Source organism: Crocodylus siamensis, chromosome 4, assembly GCF_052110815.1.
Source record: "Crocodylus siamensis isolate JL-2025a chromosome 4, ASM5211081v1, whole genome shotgun sequence".
NCBI classification, from domain to species: Eukaryota; Metazoa; Chordata; order Crocodylia; family Crocodylidae; genus Crocodylus; species Crocodylus siamensis.
In genome coordinates this window covers 97,773,168-97,790,577 of record NC_143398.1, presented here as the reverse complement: position 1 = coordinate 97,790,577, position 17,410 = coordinate 97,773,168, and the positions used below count along the sequence as shown (strand labels likewise).

The following is a 17,410-nucleotide window of genomic DNA, read 5'->3' as shown; positions in this document are numbered from 1 at the left end:
GGTACCTTTCAGCCCCTAACATCTATGCATCTACGAATCTATGAGAACTTACATGAGGTAGGTAAAGCTAGCTCCTTAGCACTGGCCTATTAAAGCAGAACAGGTATTAAGTGACACTGCTATTGCTGGATAACACTGCCAGACTTGAAAACATAGACTTATGACAGTGGTTTGTTAAGTTTTCTTGAGCCGATTTAGCTCTACCACACTAAACCCAGCAGACGCTGCCCTTGGTTCTTCCACCACATCTGACACATCAGAGAGCAGACTGAGCTTTGACCACACTGGTACAACTTAGATACAAGAGCAGCCGTAGTGGAGCATTGTTTCACCATCCCTGCCACCACCCTCCTTACAATCAGACATAGGTATGTGTTGACATTGGAACTGCGAAGGGACAGGTAATTTTTGCTGGAGATCTTAAAGAAGATGCTTTAGGCCAGAAGTTTTGTTGCTGTTTCTTTTGTTCATATCCATTTTTGCTCAAAGCCACTATGGCAGCTATGTGCATAGTGCAAGCAGAAATAAGCCAGAAGAGGATATGTCCTGTTTAGTCACTACCAATAAGGAGAACAGCATGTTTCCACACACTTCCTTGCCATGTTGTAAAGATGCTAATAAGTCAAGGAAGAAGAAATGTAACTTTCTTTCAGGTGAGAGGGGGCAAGTGGAAGAAAAAGCAAGTAATGTTGGAAGATTCAGCGCTGAAATTAAAAGCTAGTTGAAGCTGCATTCATACAGCTTCTTATAGTGCAGTGTTCCCTGATGAAATAGCCCTGTCTCTTTTTTCCAAGCAAGAATAGCCTAAAGATCTCCAGCTGGAGAGAAGCAGTCAGCAGTACAGGGACAGCAGCAGTTTGAAACAAGAACATTTAGACTATCAAACCACGGAAGCAAAGAACAAGCTACTTCCTTCCCCCTCCCCTCCCAATACCTAAATATTGCCTTGCTGGCAGAACAGTCAAACTGAGACAAAGAGGTGCATGCAAGGGTGAGGTTAATTTTATCCTTTACATATCTGCATTCACAGAAGAGATCTAGTTCCACTGTGCCTGCTCCTTGCCTCTTCAAAAATTAAGTGCATTGGGAGAGCTGTGCCGCTCAGCAGTCCCAACACAGTGATCTCACTTGCTCCCCTATTCCAGTCTCATCTATGCCCCAAAGAGGCTGCCAGCCCTTTTGAGGATAACAAGGGTCACACCCAGTTTCTTGCACACATTTTAATACAGGAACTGAGCCCAAGTCTTTTGACTTGAGTGGTTAGCAAACCAAGGTGACAGACCAAACAGATTCTCCCCAATGCATGCCCATCAATTGAACCTTGTTTCTTACAGCACTGCCTCTTATTGCAATTCTGAAATTAAACTTGACCAATGTTTTCAACTGATGCACAGGGCAGATGTGAATCTGGTTCCATTTTCAGTAGTAAATTCTCTCTGCAGGGCTAACAGGAGTAGATCACGCATATTTGACTCCAGAAAGAACAAATTGGGAAGGAACAGATTTTCCCCAAGGTCTGTCAGCACTGCTAACGTGTCTGCTGAACTGGAACGGACAAAAGGTGCTAGGATTGGTGTTCTGCTCTGAACCTAGAAGGCACAAGAAGGATAAGCTAGATGAGCTAGAGAAAATGTTTAAAGTATGGGGGAAGGGTTAAAGCAAAGCAAAGCTCAGTTCAGAGATGGAAGGCAGCTAGTTTAACCATCACAGTCTATCAGCCTGCTGTAAGCACTCTTCAGTGTGCGACACTGATTTGCAGTTAAGTTCCTGACCCGTCTGCCACTCCCTGCTCAAACATCTGATTCCTGCTGCAAGCCTAGCCTCAAGCTTTCCCAACCCCCTTCACAGGAAGGATAGGGAGAAACACCCTCCATGCATCTCAGAAAGAGAGCCCTACCAGCATGAAAGAGAAAGAGGAGCCAAGAACAAAGCTGAGTTGTGTTTATGACCTTTCCAGACAACTTCATACCAGAGGTAGTTTGCCGTTATTCTCTTCCTCTCTAGAATTAGTGCCCAGCTACTGTCCAGTGCAACTGAAAGGGTTTTAGCCCTTCATCCTAATCTCATGACTGAGGAGAATTGCTGGCCTGTCTGGTCAGCTCACTTCATAAGTGAGCAGAGTCCTGTTTTGGGCCAGACTGGCAGGACCATCTCTCTCAAAACAGCACGTTGCTAGGTTGGGTTTCCTTCTTCTACCCATTTTTAAACGAGTTATTCCACCCACCCCCCGTTTATTACACTCATGGATCACAGGGCTAACTCTCTGAAACAGAAAGGACATCTCACAAGACCTGTGAAATAGCCATCATAAAGCATATGATGGGATATATTTCCCATCCTTGTTTAAAACACACTTCCTACCATTAGCTGCAGATCCTGATAATGGCTTCCTATTCCAAATAATTTATCTAGAAGATGTAAGATCTATTTTAAACATTATCTGGTGACTTTATAAGGAAGGAGGAAGAGGGGAAAACATTACACACACACACACACACACACACACACATATACACACTCATTGCTCAGCAGTACAAAGTACCTCCAACCCCAAGTGTGAGGGTGTAAAGGGATGGAGGCAGCAGGGGTTACATACAAAAACCAACAACAGAATTATTCTGTAACCCAGAAAGACCCAGTGCAAGAGGTCCAATCTATCACCTCCCTCAGGTCCCCCCACACCAGGGACAGGTCATGGAGTTAGCAGAGAGGTTTAACGTGAAGGCTGCACTTCAAGGTACTCCCCCTTACAAAAAAACCACACCCATTCTGTAGCAGGTGCTTGCCTGCCTTATTTTCCTGGAGGGTCATAAGTGGCCACAGAATCAGCCAGGAAAGAGCTGATTCTAGAGACACAGCCTGAGTGAGCTCCTGCCATGTGCTATCCAGGATGGGACCTTCATCTCCACTGGGGCTGCCAATCTAGTTTATGCCCTTTCACAGAAACTGGCTATTGAAGGGGGTATTTTTCTCTGGGTAATTAGGCAGCAGGCATCTAAATTATCCTATCAGAAGGATATTGTCAGAGCCAGACTCCTGACATTTGGAGATGTCAGATAAGGGAAATAAATGGAGAAGGATGTTGTGGAAAAGAAAACGGCAAATGTGTTTTTTCTGCATTCTTGGAACTATAGAAGATCTAGGTTGATTTTCTTCCAGGACTACAATGAGGGGGAGGTGAAGAGAGGTGTGCACACAGAACACTAAAGAATCCACTTTGTGCTTCTAAGAGATACTGAATGCCAGGATTTGCCAGTAAATGCCTCCTCTGTTGCCAGCCCTGACCACCGGTGCTGTAATTCTACAATGGCAAACAGGAACTAGTTTGGAGCCAAACAAAAATCGGAATCCGTCTCTTCAAAAGCAGTCACTGCATTGAACTGCTACATTAGTGTAGAGACAAAATCATTTTATGTCCCCAGAAGTCTCTGTTAAAGCTGAGGCTGTCAAGGATCAAACCTTGCATACCATCTGCTTGTTAAATGCAGAGCAGTCTGAACAGCAACTGCAGAATCAGTATAGATTCCAAATCTTTCTTCTCCAATTTAAGTGAGATTTCTATCCTGCCCTATCCAAAAGGCACAGAGCAGCTTTAGTGCACAAACAGATGTCCATGTAAGACCAACCCTTATACTTTATGACTCCAGATTATGTACAGATACCTTTGCCATTTCCAGGGAAGCAGGCCAATGACAGCATTGTGCTGTTCTTCTCCATTTCTTTTTTGGGGGGATGGGGGTGGGGTGGGGTGGAGAATGGGAAGAGAACCTGCCAGTTACATAGATTTCATTACAGATACATGTAGACAAAGGGCATTTGGTACTAGAGATTAGGACACACATTCTGAAAGTCTGAATCTCAGACAGAGATTAAAACTCCAGCCTGGCACTATGCTCCCTCCCATTGAGGTTCCAGACGTGGGAAAAAGGAAGCCAGATGTTAGGTATACATGACTGGGTTTTGTTCTTGTTTAGCTCAGTTTGGATCAGGCTTCCTGTTTACTGCTTTTCAGTGTCTCTTCTTTTTTAGCCAAAAGCGAGTTAATGGTATTCAAAACATGTTCTCCAAACAAAGACATCCAAATGCCAAAAAACCAAACATCTCCCCACAGCATTCTTTGAAGGCTTCACTCTAACTACAGGGATTGGCTTAGTTGAGGGAGAAAGTCCTGAGCATTGAGAGACAGAAGCAACAAAGGTTTTCCACAGGACAGCTTAGCATCAATGTGTGTATATGTTGGAGTTGGCTTCAGCACTTATGCCATTTGTCTGAGCTCAAAGGAAAAAAAAAAAAAAAAAAAGACTGTTTACTTACATAGATGAGCCCTGAGTAGTATCTCTCCTTCAAGTTGTGCAGTACAGAGGCCTCATTCAGGCAAGTCAGCTCTGCCATATCTTCCACTTTGGAGAACTTTGGTGGGTTCATTTTCTGGATGTCATCCTTGTTTACTTTTATTTTCTTCCCGTTCTCAGCCAGCTCCACTATGGCCTCATCGCCTGCTTCCTCCTTAACGCTGGCTGCCTCGAACCCATTCTTCTCCGATGGGACCCATACCAGCTTCTTGGCAGCCCAGTCAGCCTGAGCCAGGGGGTTATTAATGAGGTTTTTGTCCACATAAAGATACTTATCAACATCTCTCTGAGCCATGATGGTTTATATCGAAGGACCTGTAAAAACAGCAACAACAATTGTTTTTAAAACTCAAGCCTTAGAGATAAAGTAAGCACTTGCTAAGAACCTTCCTTGAGTTCCTGGCCTTCCCCCACTTTAATTTTTCATCTACAATCTCAGGCATCTCATCAAGCTTTTCAGACAAGATGACAGGAAGAAATGTACAGAAATGTACACTTGAAACAATGAAAGCACTAAGCATTTAAAAACTATTATTTGTTAGAAAACAGAAAGTCACCAACTGGAGTCAAGGCTACAGGTGCCAGGTGTTTCCACCACAGCACCAAGAGCTGTAAGTATCAGGTAGCTAGTACAATAAATTTGAAGTAAGATTGGATTTCTAAGCTGATATCACCAAACACTAAACTGTGTGCATAACTCTAAAGTGTTTTAAAACCCCTTTTTGCTCTTTCCTCTCTTTCACCTCCACTCCAAAATCTTTGTGCAATTTCCGAGGTCACTGAAGGTACGTTAGACTACAAATATCCTGACTCGTTACAAATGCCACGTACTACCTAAGCTGACACGCAAGTGGCACTTTGTTTCCAGACTATTCCAAGATCAATTTAATAGCCTGGTTAACACCTGCACTTGATATTCCCTTAGCCAGATATGGGGTGACGCTGAGCCCAGAGGTCTGGCTTTACCTCAGTTTGTACTCATATCATCTTCAGAAGGAAAGCCCTCAGAGACACTGGTTCCAAATGCAGAAACCCTCTATTTAAGCAGCATCAAAAATATGATTGCTATAAAAACATGATACATCTTTATGAACACAGTTACAGAGCTGTGGTCCAGCAACGGAGAAGTTACTGAAAACTGCATCAGGAAATAACTGGGGGATTTCTAAGGAAGGCAGTTTGGATTTAATGGTTCTGATTTTGATGAAGCATCAGGTGCGTTTCTGCCAAAGACATTCTAGTTCATAAATTGGGTTTTCTGAAACAATTCTAGTGCTGCCTATCATTTACCCAAATAAACGGTATACATCTAGGCTCATTGGCCAAAAAAAAGGAACTAACTTCACAACAGCATTATCCTCCAGGATTCTGGCCACCAACACAGTCATTTAAGAGGCCCTTAACTCAGATTTTGATTTTGTACAAGTTCAATAACACTTTGTTCATCAAGCAAGAAGGAAGAAGAAAGGGAGGGAGAAGAATACATGCATGGACCATGCACGCAGCAGGAGCCTGTCAGCAAATGCAGTCACTCTGGTTTTCCTTGTAGACAGCTTCTAAACACTTGTTCGCATCTGGTATATGAACAAATCTGCAAAGCCAAATAGTCAAAAGTACTAGCGCAGCAATTTCCCCAGGGAAACAAAAGGTGTTGAATAGCTTCTGCAGTAAAGCCCCTAACCCCAAAAGTGAACCAGGATCAACAAAAAGCGTTGCATCTCTGTGTTAGCAAACACATGCAGTAGCTAGTGAGGTCTGGAAAAATGTCAGCTCTGACCAAAGCTGGATACTTAGGCTCAACCCACTCACTGGTTAAAACTTCCCCACATACATACAAACGGTTAGCTGTACTAAACTTTGTACTAAATCCTGAACTCATTTCTGCTCTGCAGTGCAGAGGGGAGTTTTCACTGCTGTTGGAAAAAAAAAAAAAGGTCAACTTCACAAGTAACAGCATCACTTGGACTTGGAACTAAAGTACATCTCAGACCTTGCTGAAGATCTCAGAAGAGCAGACTCCTTATGCCTGAAGAAGGGTGCTTGTGCCCAAAAGTTTGCCAAGCATTTCTTTCCAACCACTCAGTTGGTCTAATAAAAGACATCACATCTACTCCAAGCAGCTTGCTAGCCAGAAATCTAACACTTTAGCCCCAAATACATGAAGATGCTGATGCCTCCCACCCCAGTGACCAAGATGGCAATTCCCTATAGTGCAGAAGCACTTCTCCATCCGTGTATTTTCACATTTTAAAAAAAGGTAAAGATCTGTATTCCAGTAGGCTCAGCCCCCTGAAGGATCTGGTTTCAGTAATGCTCCACAGTTTGAGAGCTACAAGCTCATGCTATAAAACACCCACTATGATCTGGGCCAAGAGATGCTGGTAAAAGACACAGAGCTCAGTCCAATTGAATTTCCTAGAACTAGTGAAGTGAAGCAGACATCCCAACTTGCTGCTCTTGTTCTGGAGAGGCCACAAACTAGAACTAACAGCAGAGGGAGCAAGATAATAGTCACTTCTTACACGTCACTGTTGGGGAGGACTCCAAGCATTTACATTTGCCTGCTCACATCAATAGTGGGAATTCAAAAAAGCAGAAAGTTTTGCAGTACTCTTGCCTGACAAACAAATCCGAGGAGAGGACAACACACACAGCTGGGACTCAACCTTTCAGCCTATCCTTGCAACCAAGAACACTAGTACTACCAGGGAACTGCTATTAATGAAAAACTGGGTCAAATCACAGACATTAGGCAACAAAGGATTCAACCTGGTTTCCAAATTCTGGCGTTCAAAATACATGGAACGAGTTAAACTGAGGTCAAGTTTATTCAAGCCAAAAATGCAAGGAGTTAGGAGTGCACCAATAAAGATGTTCTTGGTGGATACCCATAGCTGATTATTAACCAGCCATATTCACTGATACCAATCCAATAACCAATATTAACTGTGGATTGAGTCATGCTGGGCTGGACAGCTCAGCTCTACCAGCCCTTCCTCATCCCAGTCACGTCTGCAGCATTCAGTACCTTTTACAGTGCCCGCCCTGGCCCCAGCCCAGTCCGTGCCAGCACGTGGGACACCGCAGCAGCTGCTCTGCTCCAGCCCAGCCTGCCGGTGACAGGATGGGGGTGTATGCAGGGTCACCCCAACTCACAGGAGAGAATCCAGGTGTCAGGGGGACCTGGCCAGAAGGCATAATTATCAGAGAACGTTAAATCAGCTACAACAGCCCCCAAAAAACCCGATAGTTGATAATGTACATTTCCCTTTTATCAGTGCTAATCCAATAGGCAACTGATGTTTTAGCGCACCTCTACAGGGAATTAAAAACTATCTTGCTCTAAGAAAAATAGAGACTGTAGAATCACAAGCAGGGTCTTTGCAATCTGGTAATATTTTAGGCCCGATTTCTTCAGCAAAGCACCAAAGAAACTACCTACCACTGGCCAGATGCAAAGCTGAGTAACAGCTTTGGCAATCTCACGCTGGCTGGCCAGCACATGCCTATAGATGAGATCATCACCGAAACGCGGGCCTCTTTCATCCTGCTGTCAGACACTTATAGCACCAGACCACACTCCAAGACAAGTGGTCTCAGAGACTACAAAAGAAGTTGAAGAACAGACTGGTGATTCAGCCAGAAGTCCTGAGAACCTCAGACAGCTGTGGATATTTGCTGCAGGTCCTAAGCAAACCAAGGGGTTCAAGCAAAGAAAAAAGGGAACTTGAGTGTTCATTGTGCTCATGCTTGCATCAGGTTTGGCAAGGCAACAGCTGTACTCTACCCTCCATTACAGAGTTTCCTGTAAATGCTACTCCAAAGAGTTGCCTTTTTTGGCTATAATCAAGCAGGACACATCAAGGGCTGTGCACTTGAACTAAATTAGGATTCTTCAGGAAATGATGAAACTGAAAGTAACCAGCATAATCCAAGGAGCTTCACCTACAGCCTGAAATACATATTCCTGACTCCCTTTCTACAGCTTGGAGATTCATTCCCCCTTCAAGACCAGGGCCAGGGGTAAAGATGAACACTTTTTGACTAGGAAATAAATGAGACCACAGGGAGTTTCCAAGACACACTCTCCCTACAGCACAGACCCTTTCATAGGATGTGAAGGCAGGCACAGCAAGGAGACTGCTCCAACCCCTTCCTTCAGCGACTCTTTTTCTTCTGTACATCATACACAGGAGCACTGAACTCATCAGGCAGTAAGGGCAAGAAAAGCTTGTCACACACAAGATGGTTATGATAGCTGCCTGGAGTTATGGGCCAGGAGGTATTATGGTATACTTCCAGTCTTACCCATCCCACCTCCCTCTCTAGTAACTGAGGTCATTCCAGGATGACTGCTTTCTCTTGTTTTCAGGGGTAGTTAAAGAATTGGGCCCACTAAAAGAGCCCTATCTTTTGTGCAATACAGAAGCTAAATCGGAAACCCAAAGCAGAAACAAAGGTGTTCCTGTGCTGCTGCTAAAATCATTGCAGGGATCAATGTTGTCTGTACCTCATATTTTAGGATAGCCTTCAAAACCATCTGTAAGCAGCATAAAGGACAATCTAGTTTGTTGTTTCAGCCCACTATTGATGTGCTCCAAGATGTTCCCTTCACCTGGGGCTTCACAGCTGTTAGGATTGGAAGGGACCTATTATATCATTGAGTCCGACTCCCTGCCCTGGGTGGGAACGAGTGGTGGGGTCAGATGGATATACACCTGGCTAGAGTCAATCTCCTTTTAAATACCTCCAAGGAAGGAGACAGCACCACCTCCCTTGGAAGTGTATTCCATATTTTGGCAACCCTCACTGTAAAGAATTGTTTCCTGATGTCCAATCTGAATTTTCTCTCTTCCAGTTTGTGGCCATTATTTCTAGTTCCCCCAGTGGGCACCCTGGTAAACATTGTATCCCCTATTTCTTGCTGCCCCCCGCCCCCCCATGATGAATTTAGCATCTATCAAAATAATGCAGATGCTCCTGCTGCTAGGGTTATTCAGCAGCCTTTTGCACTGAAGCAGCTAATGAGTCAGGGGGAGGGGGGAGTCACTGCAAGAACAATGCCATGGAAGAGCCCAGTTCAGTGAGAGATGTGATACCTAGCTACATTTTAAAGCTGGTAATGCTGAAGCATTCAGTGAGCTAAATGCCAAACCCTCATACACAGCTAAGCAAATAAGATTTGAAATTTAGAAGCACAACTACTGCGACACTTATGGCCAAACATTGATTTCACTTGCCTCAAATCCTATTTGCTATTGAAGTTCATGTGGTAAGTGCATGCAGAATTTACATCATGTTTAGAAACCGAGAGAAAAAAAAAAATCAATATGTGCGCTGAGCAGGTAACCCCAGGTTGTGGGAAATGCACCAACTGGAAGCTGGACCAAATTTGGAAGTAGTTTGTTTGCTCAATGGTTTATATTTTGAGTATAAAAGATGATGCAACACGTGGATATTTATCTTTACACGAGTCCTGGGATAATTGCCATCATTCTTCTTGCTGCAACATCATCTTATAGGAAAGGTAAAATGTGTCAGGATCATCCTCTTTTCAGCATTTAGAAGTCTCCTTCCTAGTATTGTTTTCACAAATGATGCACAAGGAAATGGAATGTTACGCATCTCTTAACCCAGTTGTTCCCAGACTGCAGCCCATGGTAGTCTGGAGAGCTGACTGGTCAAACGTTGCTTCCTTTCTCTTACCCAGGTGCCAAATTCCATTGAGGGAAAAAAAAAAACAAAAAACAAAAAACAAAAGCTGAACACATGCCTTTCCCATATAAGTAACTGTATAATTACCACAAGGATGTCATGCTGTTGTAGAGGAAAGGGAAGTGGTCTGCAGAGTCATGGAATAGAAGGGAGGCGCCCACAAGATATTTATTAATATGTTGTCCAAACTTTACCAAAAAAAAAAAAAAAAGTTTGAGAACCCCTGATGTCCATCTTTCTCTCCAGATTCTTCTGTGATGAATGAACTAAACATTGGTTTTCAGTTAAGACATTAGCTATCCCCTACAGAGCCAGGAGGAAGCATGCATACGTGCCTCAAATTGCCCCAAAGAAAAAAAAAAAACAACACAGCCTTTAACTGGCTTTAGTCTTGCTGCACATGTACAGCACTGTGGCTCATGAATTAAAAGGTTCTCCTTCCCACATCTCTTTCCTCCAGGGTGGCTGCTAAGTGCCCATAAGATTGCTCAAAGCACCTTTGGCGACCTGAAAAAACAATCTAATATGTGCCCCTTCGCTGAACATGCTTCCTTTAGCTTTCAGTATTAGGGACTGTTTTGAGACTCTTAAAAGAATAGGAGCAATCCTGTTTGCAATTTAATTTTCCAGAACAATTTGTATTATTTCCACATCCCCCTCCTCCCCTTCAGCCCCATGTTTACTCTGTCAGCAGCCACAGAACTGTTATTTCTGGGACTGAGCCACTGCTCAATGAGATGGCCTTGAACTACACTGATCAACAGCAACCATCTAGGTGGAGACAAATGCTGAAACCAAGTGAAAAATACTCAAGAAGGGCGAACACCAGCAGGAGTTTTACCATCCGATTTACCGTAGGGCTCAAATGAATGCTGATTAGACCATTAATAGCCTGGACATCCTTCCAAAATGCTGCAAGACCTTCCTATTTGGGCAGGCATTTAGTCGACAGAGCTAGGCTGGGATATTATTTTGGGGAATCGCCGTTTTATCTGTATACTTTAGCTGCCTTTCAATTTGTTTTGTTCTCTTGTTTGTTCTCCTGTTTTAAAAGTTATTTTGTTCTCCTCCTCAAGTGTTTCTTGGAAAGAGAAGCATATAAAACAAATACAAGTACATAGTATTAAGCCAGGAAATTTGCTGGTTTGAACTTTGCAGGCCGTCACTAACCGAGGATCACAGGCCAGTCCCACAGGTTTTAGGACAATTTCTGGGGGAAAGGAATTACTGCAAGGGCACAGAACAGTACGTCCTTATCAATAATTTTTATCTTGACAGGGTCCTCTGCTTGTGAGGTGCTAGGGTAATAGGGGATATAAAATACTTGGACAGAAACACAATGTACCCTCCGAAACAGCTCACTGTGACGGAACTTAGATGTATGCTTGGTAGTCCGCATGAGGAAAGGAAGATGTAGAGGTGATTTTTCTGGAAGCTTACTTTTATTAAATTTAATAGTGTCTTGCTGCTTGGATAAAAAAAGGCTCATCTTTAATTTCCACGGGAAATGATCCTTGACACAAGATGCGTCTAGAGGCTTTTGTGCTAGTGTTGCAGAAAAAGGATCAAGGAGAGAAGGAGAATGAGTGGCAGTTCTTTTCTCTTTTTTAAAAATTTTTAAGGTGAGCAGCAAGCTGTGTAAATCCACAGACTCCCTTTAAAAAACGTGAATGGCACCAATTAGAGCTGTTCAAATATTTGAAGAGGAGTGGCTCACCTGTCCTTTTTTGAATGAGCCTACAAACTATCCTGCTGTAACAGCGTTCTAAGTGCATTGGCTCAGGACTGTCTGACAAGAACAAAATCCAGGTTTTGTTGACAAGACAAAATTCTGCCCTGCAGAACTGGAGTGTAACTGGTCAACCAAAGTACAGCTCTGATCGCTGCTAAAAATCTCCTCCTCAATGGAAAACCTGAATTATTTGCTTATTTGGAGTGTTTAAACAATCTGACCTTGAAAAGAGAGTCTGGTTGATCTGAAATGACATACATCAACAGTGCACACAGGCAAGAAGCCCTGTTCCAGACTCTGATCTAAGCAGCCTAATTTTTTTGGCTTAATTTTGCTAACTGAATGATTTCTTTTCTTATTTGCAGTAGTAAATGTATTGAGCATAGGTTTACTAAAAAAAAAAAAAAAAAAAAAAAAAATCACAGAAAGATAGCTATACTTAAGAAATTTAATTACATAGCAACCACCACCTAACTAGAACGTACGGTAGGGTGGGTTTGAGGTAGCAAAACTCTTTAAGAATAACTTGTGACTATCAACCAGTGATGGCAACTTATTGCCAATGTGCACCTTCCCAAGGTTATTGAAAAGCCTCAGCTCCCTATGACGGATTAATCCAGACAAAGGCCTCAGGATTGGATACATCAAGATGTCTAGAGAAGGAACAATACACAAAGAGTTGCCCCTGCCCACGAGAGACAATAAAGTCCTGGTTGCCACTGGAGAACCAGTTGGTTGCAGCAAAACCTGAAATATCAAAATTTGCTATGATAAAATACAGTAATTCTCAGCTAGAGTGCCATGACACCTCAGGGTGCCTTAAGATTCTTTCAAGGGTGAACACAATGTTAGCACTATTAGGTGTGCAAACATAATTCACAAGATACACTCCGAGATTTCAAATAGGAACCCACAATATTTAAAACATTTTGACCTCTTGTGGCCTTTCCAAGTTCTTTGCAACAGAAGAATTGCTCTATTTTTCCTTTCTGTAATCAAAAAGCAAGTCAAAACTAAGAGCTGGTATGTTCCAAGGGCTGCCTTGAATCTAAAAAGAGAGTGAGAACTACTACAGTAAATCAGACGTAGGATGCTGAACATCTCATATGGTGTTCGTAGCCAACTGAGTGATAGAGATGAAACCATGGGGAAAAGTGGATGTACACACAGCTGGAAAGCCAAATTTAAAGAGCAGTAGTTATCACTGAAACTAGACGGATGTATTAAAGGGGAGGTTCCACAGGATATTCTCCTGGCTCTGGCATTCTTCAATATTTTTATAAATTAGAACAGAAAATGAGGGTTGGAAGGGGCCTCAGGAGGTCAGCTAGTCCAACCCCTTGCTCAAAGCAGGACCAGCCCAAACTATATCATCCTAGCCAAGGATCTGTCTACCCAGGTCTTAAAAACCTTCAAGGGTAGAGAGTCCACAACCTCTCTAGGTAACTTGTTCCAGTGCTTCACTACCCCACTAGTTTTGCCTACTATTTAACCTTAACCTCCCTTGCTGCAACTTGAGATAGCTGCTCCTTGTTCTGTCATTTGCCACCACTGAAAAGAGTCGAGCTGTGTCCTCTCTGGAAGCACCATTCAGGTAGCTGAAGGCTGCTATTAAATCCCCCTCTTGGTCTTCTCTTCTGTTCAGCTCCTTCAGCCTCTCCTCATGAGACATGTGCCCCAGCCCCCAAACCATTTTTGCTGCTCTCCACTAGACTCTCTCCAATTTGTCCACATCCTTTCTGTAGCGGGGGGCCCAAAACTGAACACAGTACTCCAGATGTGGCTTCAGCAGTCCTGAATAGAGGGGAATAATCACTTCCCTTGACCTGCTGGCAACACATCTACCAATGCAGCCCAGTATGCTGTTAGCTTTCTTCACAAGGGCACACTGTTGGCTCATACTCAGTTTATTGTCCACTGTAATCCCCAGGTCCTTTTCTGCAGAGCTGCTCCTTAGCCATTCGATCCCCAGCCTGTAGCACTGCATGGGATTGTTCTAAGTGCAGGAATTTGCACTCACTTGTCCTTGCTGAACCTCAGGAGATTTCTTTTGGTCCGATCCTCCAATTTATCTATCCTATCTTGTAACGCCATCATAAAAACCAGACTGCACCATGACCTGTGTTTAATGGATGTTTTGTTCCCCGCTCTGAATGTTTGAGAATTACTTGGATGATTAATAGTAACTACACTTAAAAGTTTACAAACTACACCAAACTAGGAAAGGTTGCAAGCACTTAAGACGACAGGATTAGAATCAGAATTCAACTGAGTCCATATAAATCACTGATTTAAATCAGCAAGTCATAAGCCTCATGTATTTTTTTTTTTCAAATCAACTTTCCCACTGTATATTTTGTTGGTTTTTAAAAGAAAGGTCTATTTTGTTGGTTGATATAACAACTAAAACATGTTGATTTACAATTAAATACAGTTTTAAAGTAGATTTGGTACAAGCATTTCCTAAGTCTACAAACCAGGTGTATAACAATCCATGCTTTCTGCTATTGTGATCCCTGGCTTCGCATGCTGCAGTACTGTAGTTTAAAAAGACATGGACTGAGCACTTGAAAAGTTCATGCTTACATTTCTGTATGTAATGCAAATGGACTAAGAAAGGCCATTTAACTGAAATACCCAGAACTATTCAGAAGCAAGGGGGTAGTAGTTACTGAGCAGATGGTTGTTTTTCCATGAGCTAAAGAATAAACCTACCTAACAGGTGCAGAATCACAAATATTCATAATCTGAGAGTTAAGATACACACAGCTTAAGAAGAGAAAATAAAACAGGAGTCTGATAACATCCAGGTGGGTTCAAGGAATACACATGATCGTATCCGAGTATCTGCTGGGAGTCAAGAGGCCAGGTTCCAACATCCATGATGACTTAACTAATATTTGCATCCAGTAGTATAGTCCCTGCATAGGAGACACATGGGGGAAGGAAGTGGGGGCGAGGGCACATGCCCTCACAGATTTCTGTGCTGATGATGGGGCTTGGGGTGAGGCTGCAGTCCAGCAGGAGCTAGGGCCTGGCAGCTGTATGGAGTTGTAAGTGTTGATGGGAGGAGGGGGTGGGGAGGACACATGTCATGTATGAGTCCCTGCATCCCTTGCAGAGTCAAGGCTCTAATACAGTGGTCACTAACCAGTGGATCTCAATCCACTGGTAAGATCTTGGAGCCTCTTGCAGTAGATCGTGGAGCCTACCCAAAGCTGGGGTTGGGGGCTGAGTGCCCGCATGCATACACGTGCACACCCCAGCCCAGTAGGGCAGTCCATGGAGGAGGGAAGAGGAGCAAGCTAGACAGAGGCCCCTGCAGTGGGGGGCAGTGCAGCAGAGGCAGGAGCAGGGGTAAGTTTAGTGAGGCCCCAGCTGGATGGGACTTACCTGCTGGGGAGGTGCACCCCCCAAATAATTTTTTCCTCCCTCTGCCTCAAACTCTCCCCCTCCTCCCCTCAGACTCACCTGCTGGATCACGGGCAGGAGGAGAGAAGGGGTGATGAAGAGTGGTGTGAGTGTACAGTAGATCTCGGGTTGCTTTTAAATGCCAAAACTGATCTCCTACTTTAAAAAGTTGGAGACCACTGGACTAATACATAAAATTGTGGCAAAATTTTAAAGCTTGACCTCAGATTGTACATATGAATGGGGGGGGTAAAACAAAAAAGAATCAGTCTTTCACTCCAGAGTTTTTTGTAGAGACTCATCGACTCAACGCATTTTATTTAAATGATTTTAACAGATCACAATAAAATGTATACCTTAGCCTATGCTGTATTAAAGTTTAATTAAATTAATGCTAAAATTAAAAGTTTAATTTTAAGCTGTTTTACTTTGAAAAAAGGGAAATAATTATAGTTTAAATAAAAACTTTTTAAAATCAATTTTAAATAAAAAAAATATCCAATTTATATTAAAAAAATCTTATCTTTTTCCTTAAAAAAAAAAAAAAAATAATCATTGATTTTTATCCACCCTGACTGGAATTCAACATGACCAAGGCAAACCAGAAAAAGAAGAAGAAATAATAAAATGCAATTCAATAACGAGAACATGCAAAATACTACACTTTGGTAGGAATAATCAATTGTACAAATACAAACTGGGGAATGACAGGCTGGGCAACTGCTATGCAGGAGAGGATCTAGGGCCTATAGTGAATCACAAACGAAATACAAATCAATGTTGTATTGGGGAGTTGGGGGGCAGGGAGACAAACTCTACTAGAAGGTACAGGATACAAATGTGTCAGATGTAAGACATGCAAAGTAATCCTTCCACTATGATTCACACTGACAAAGCCTCAGCAGTATCCACTTTTAGATGCCACACTTCAAGAAAGATGTAGACCGGGGTAGGCAACCCCTGGCACGGGTGCCAGAGCACGGCACACACACCTCAGGGTGGACAGCGGGGAAGAGGCCAGGGCTGCACTGCCACAACAAGGATCAGGCCCCTTGTGGCTCCTCCATCATCCGCCCCTAGCACATCAACATCTTACAAGTTGAGGTTGCAGGTATTTTTGCCATTGTGCCCAAAAACCCTGCTGACCCCTGATGTAGACCAACTGGAGAGCCCAGAAAAGATGAACAAAAGTGATCAGAGGTCTAGAAAGCATGATCTGTGAGGAAAGCTGGAAAGAACTGGGTTTGCTTAGTCTAAAAAAAAAAGACTACATGATAACAGTCTCCAAACATGTAAAAGGATGCTATGAAAAGACAAGTTGTTCCCCACACCCAATGGGGAAAGGCCAATTAGTAATGGGCTTAAACTACACCAAGGGACAGCACGGGTCAGCCTTTTTTAGCCAGCATTTCACATTTAAGTCCAATGTATAATACACAGTGCCACTCTAATAAATCAGCCACCACTGCTGCCCAGTGCCTCTGAATCCCATCACCAACGTGATGTGGCAACACCAAATTTGGCAGCACCTACTCCTGCACTTCCCTTGGGCCCAAACTCTCAAGCCGGCACCAAACCCAACCTCTCAACCCCTCCCCCAAATGCCACTCCAACTCCCATTGCCAACGCCCCTTCAGCTCAACACCTAGAGCTCATGTGCCAGACATACTGGCCTCCCATACCACTAGTAGCACACATGCAGCAGGTTAGTTACCACTGGGTTAGATGCTAGGAGAAAGTTTTCTAACTGTAATGATAACAAGGCACTGAAATAGTCAAGATGTAGTTGCTCCTACCTTGGTGTGGGAAGGAGTGCAGGGGGAGAGTGGTGGACAAGACGGCCTCTCTAGGTCCCTTCCAGCCCTGTAATCCTATGCCTGATACTGGAGACAAAGCCAAAAATCATAACTCGCTGCCCCCATTACGTAATGCTGACCACCACAGCAGGGGTCGAGGCAGGCATTTCATCCCGATACTCCTTAGACTGAATGATACTGAACTATGCTCATCTTCCAATCGAGGGAGTTGTCCCATTCTTCCCAGCTGAGCTTTTACTTAAGATTCACAGTAGTCATTACTGGTGTTCCCTTCCTTTCTAGCTACATCCTGACTCATACAAAGACAGAGCAATTTCACAACTGGAATGCAGACGGCTGGCAGTTATTGTTGCAAATTCAGTTTGATTGTATTATTGCCCAGA

At 43.3% G+C, this 17,410-nt stretch overlaps 1 protein-coding gene across 1 annotated transcript in view; it reads right to left on the bottom strand.

Moving 5' to 3' along the window:
* The window catches only part of MYH9 (myosin heavy chain 9), a 90,613-nt gene that overhangs the window by 61,965 nt on the left and 11,238 nt on the right, over positions 1-17,410 (bottom strand). The window contains exon 2 of the mRNA XM_090043112.1: positions 4,315-4,667. Within this exon, the coding sequence (XP_089899238.1) occupies positions 4,315-4,647 (333 nt within the window). The 5' untranslated portion in view covers positions 4,648-4,667. The remainder of the gene's footprint in view (positions 1-4,314; positions 4,668-17,410) is intronic.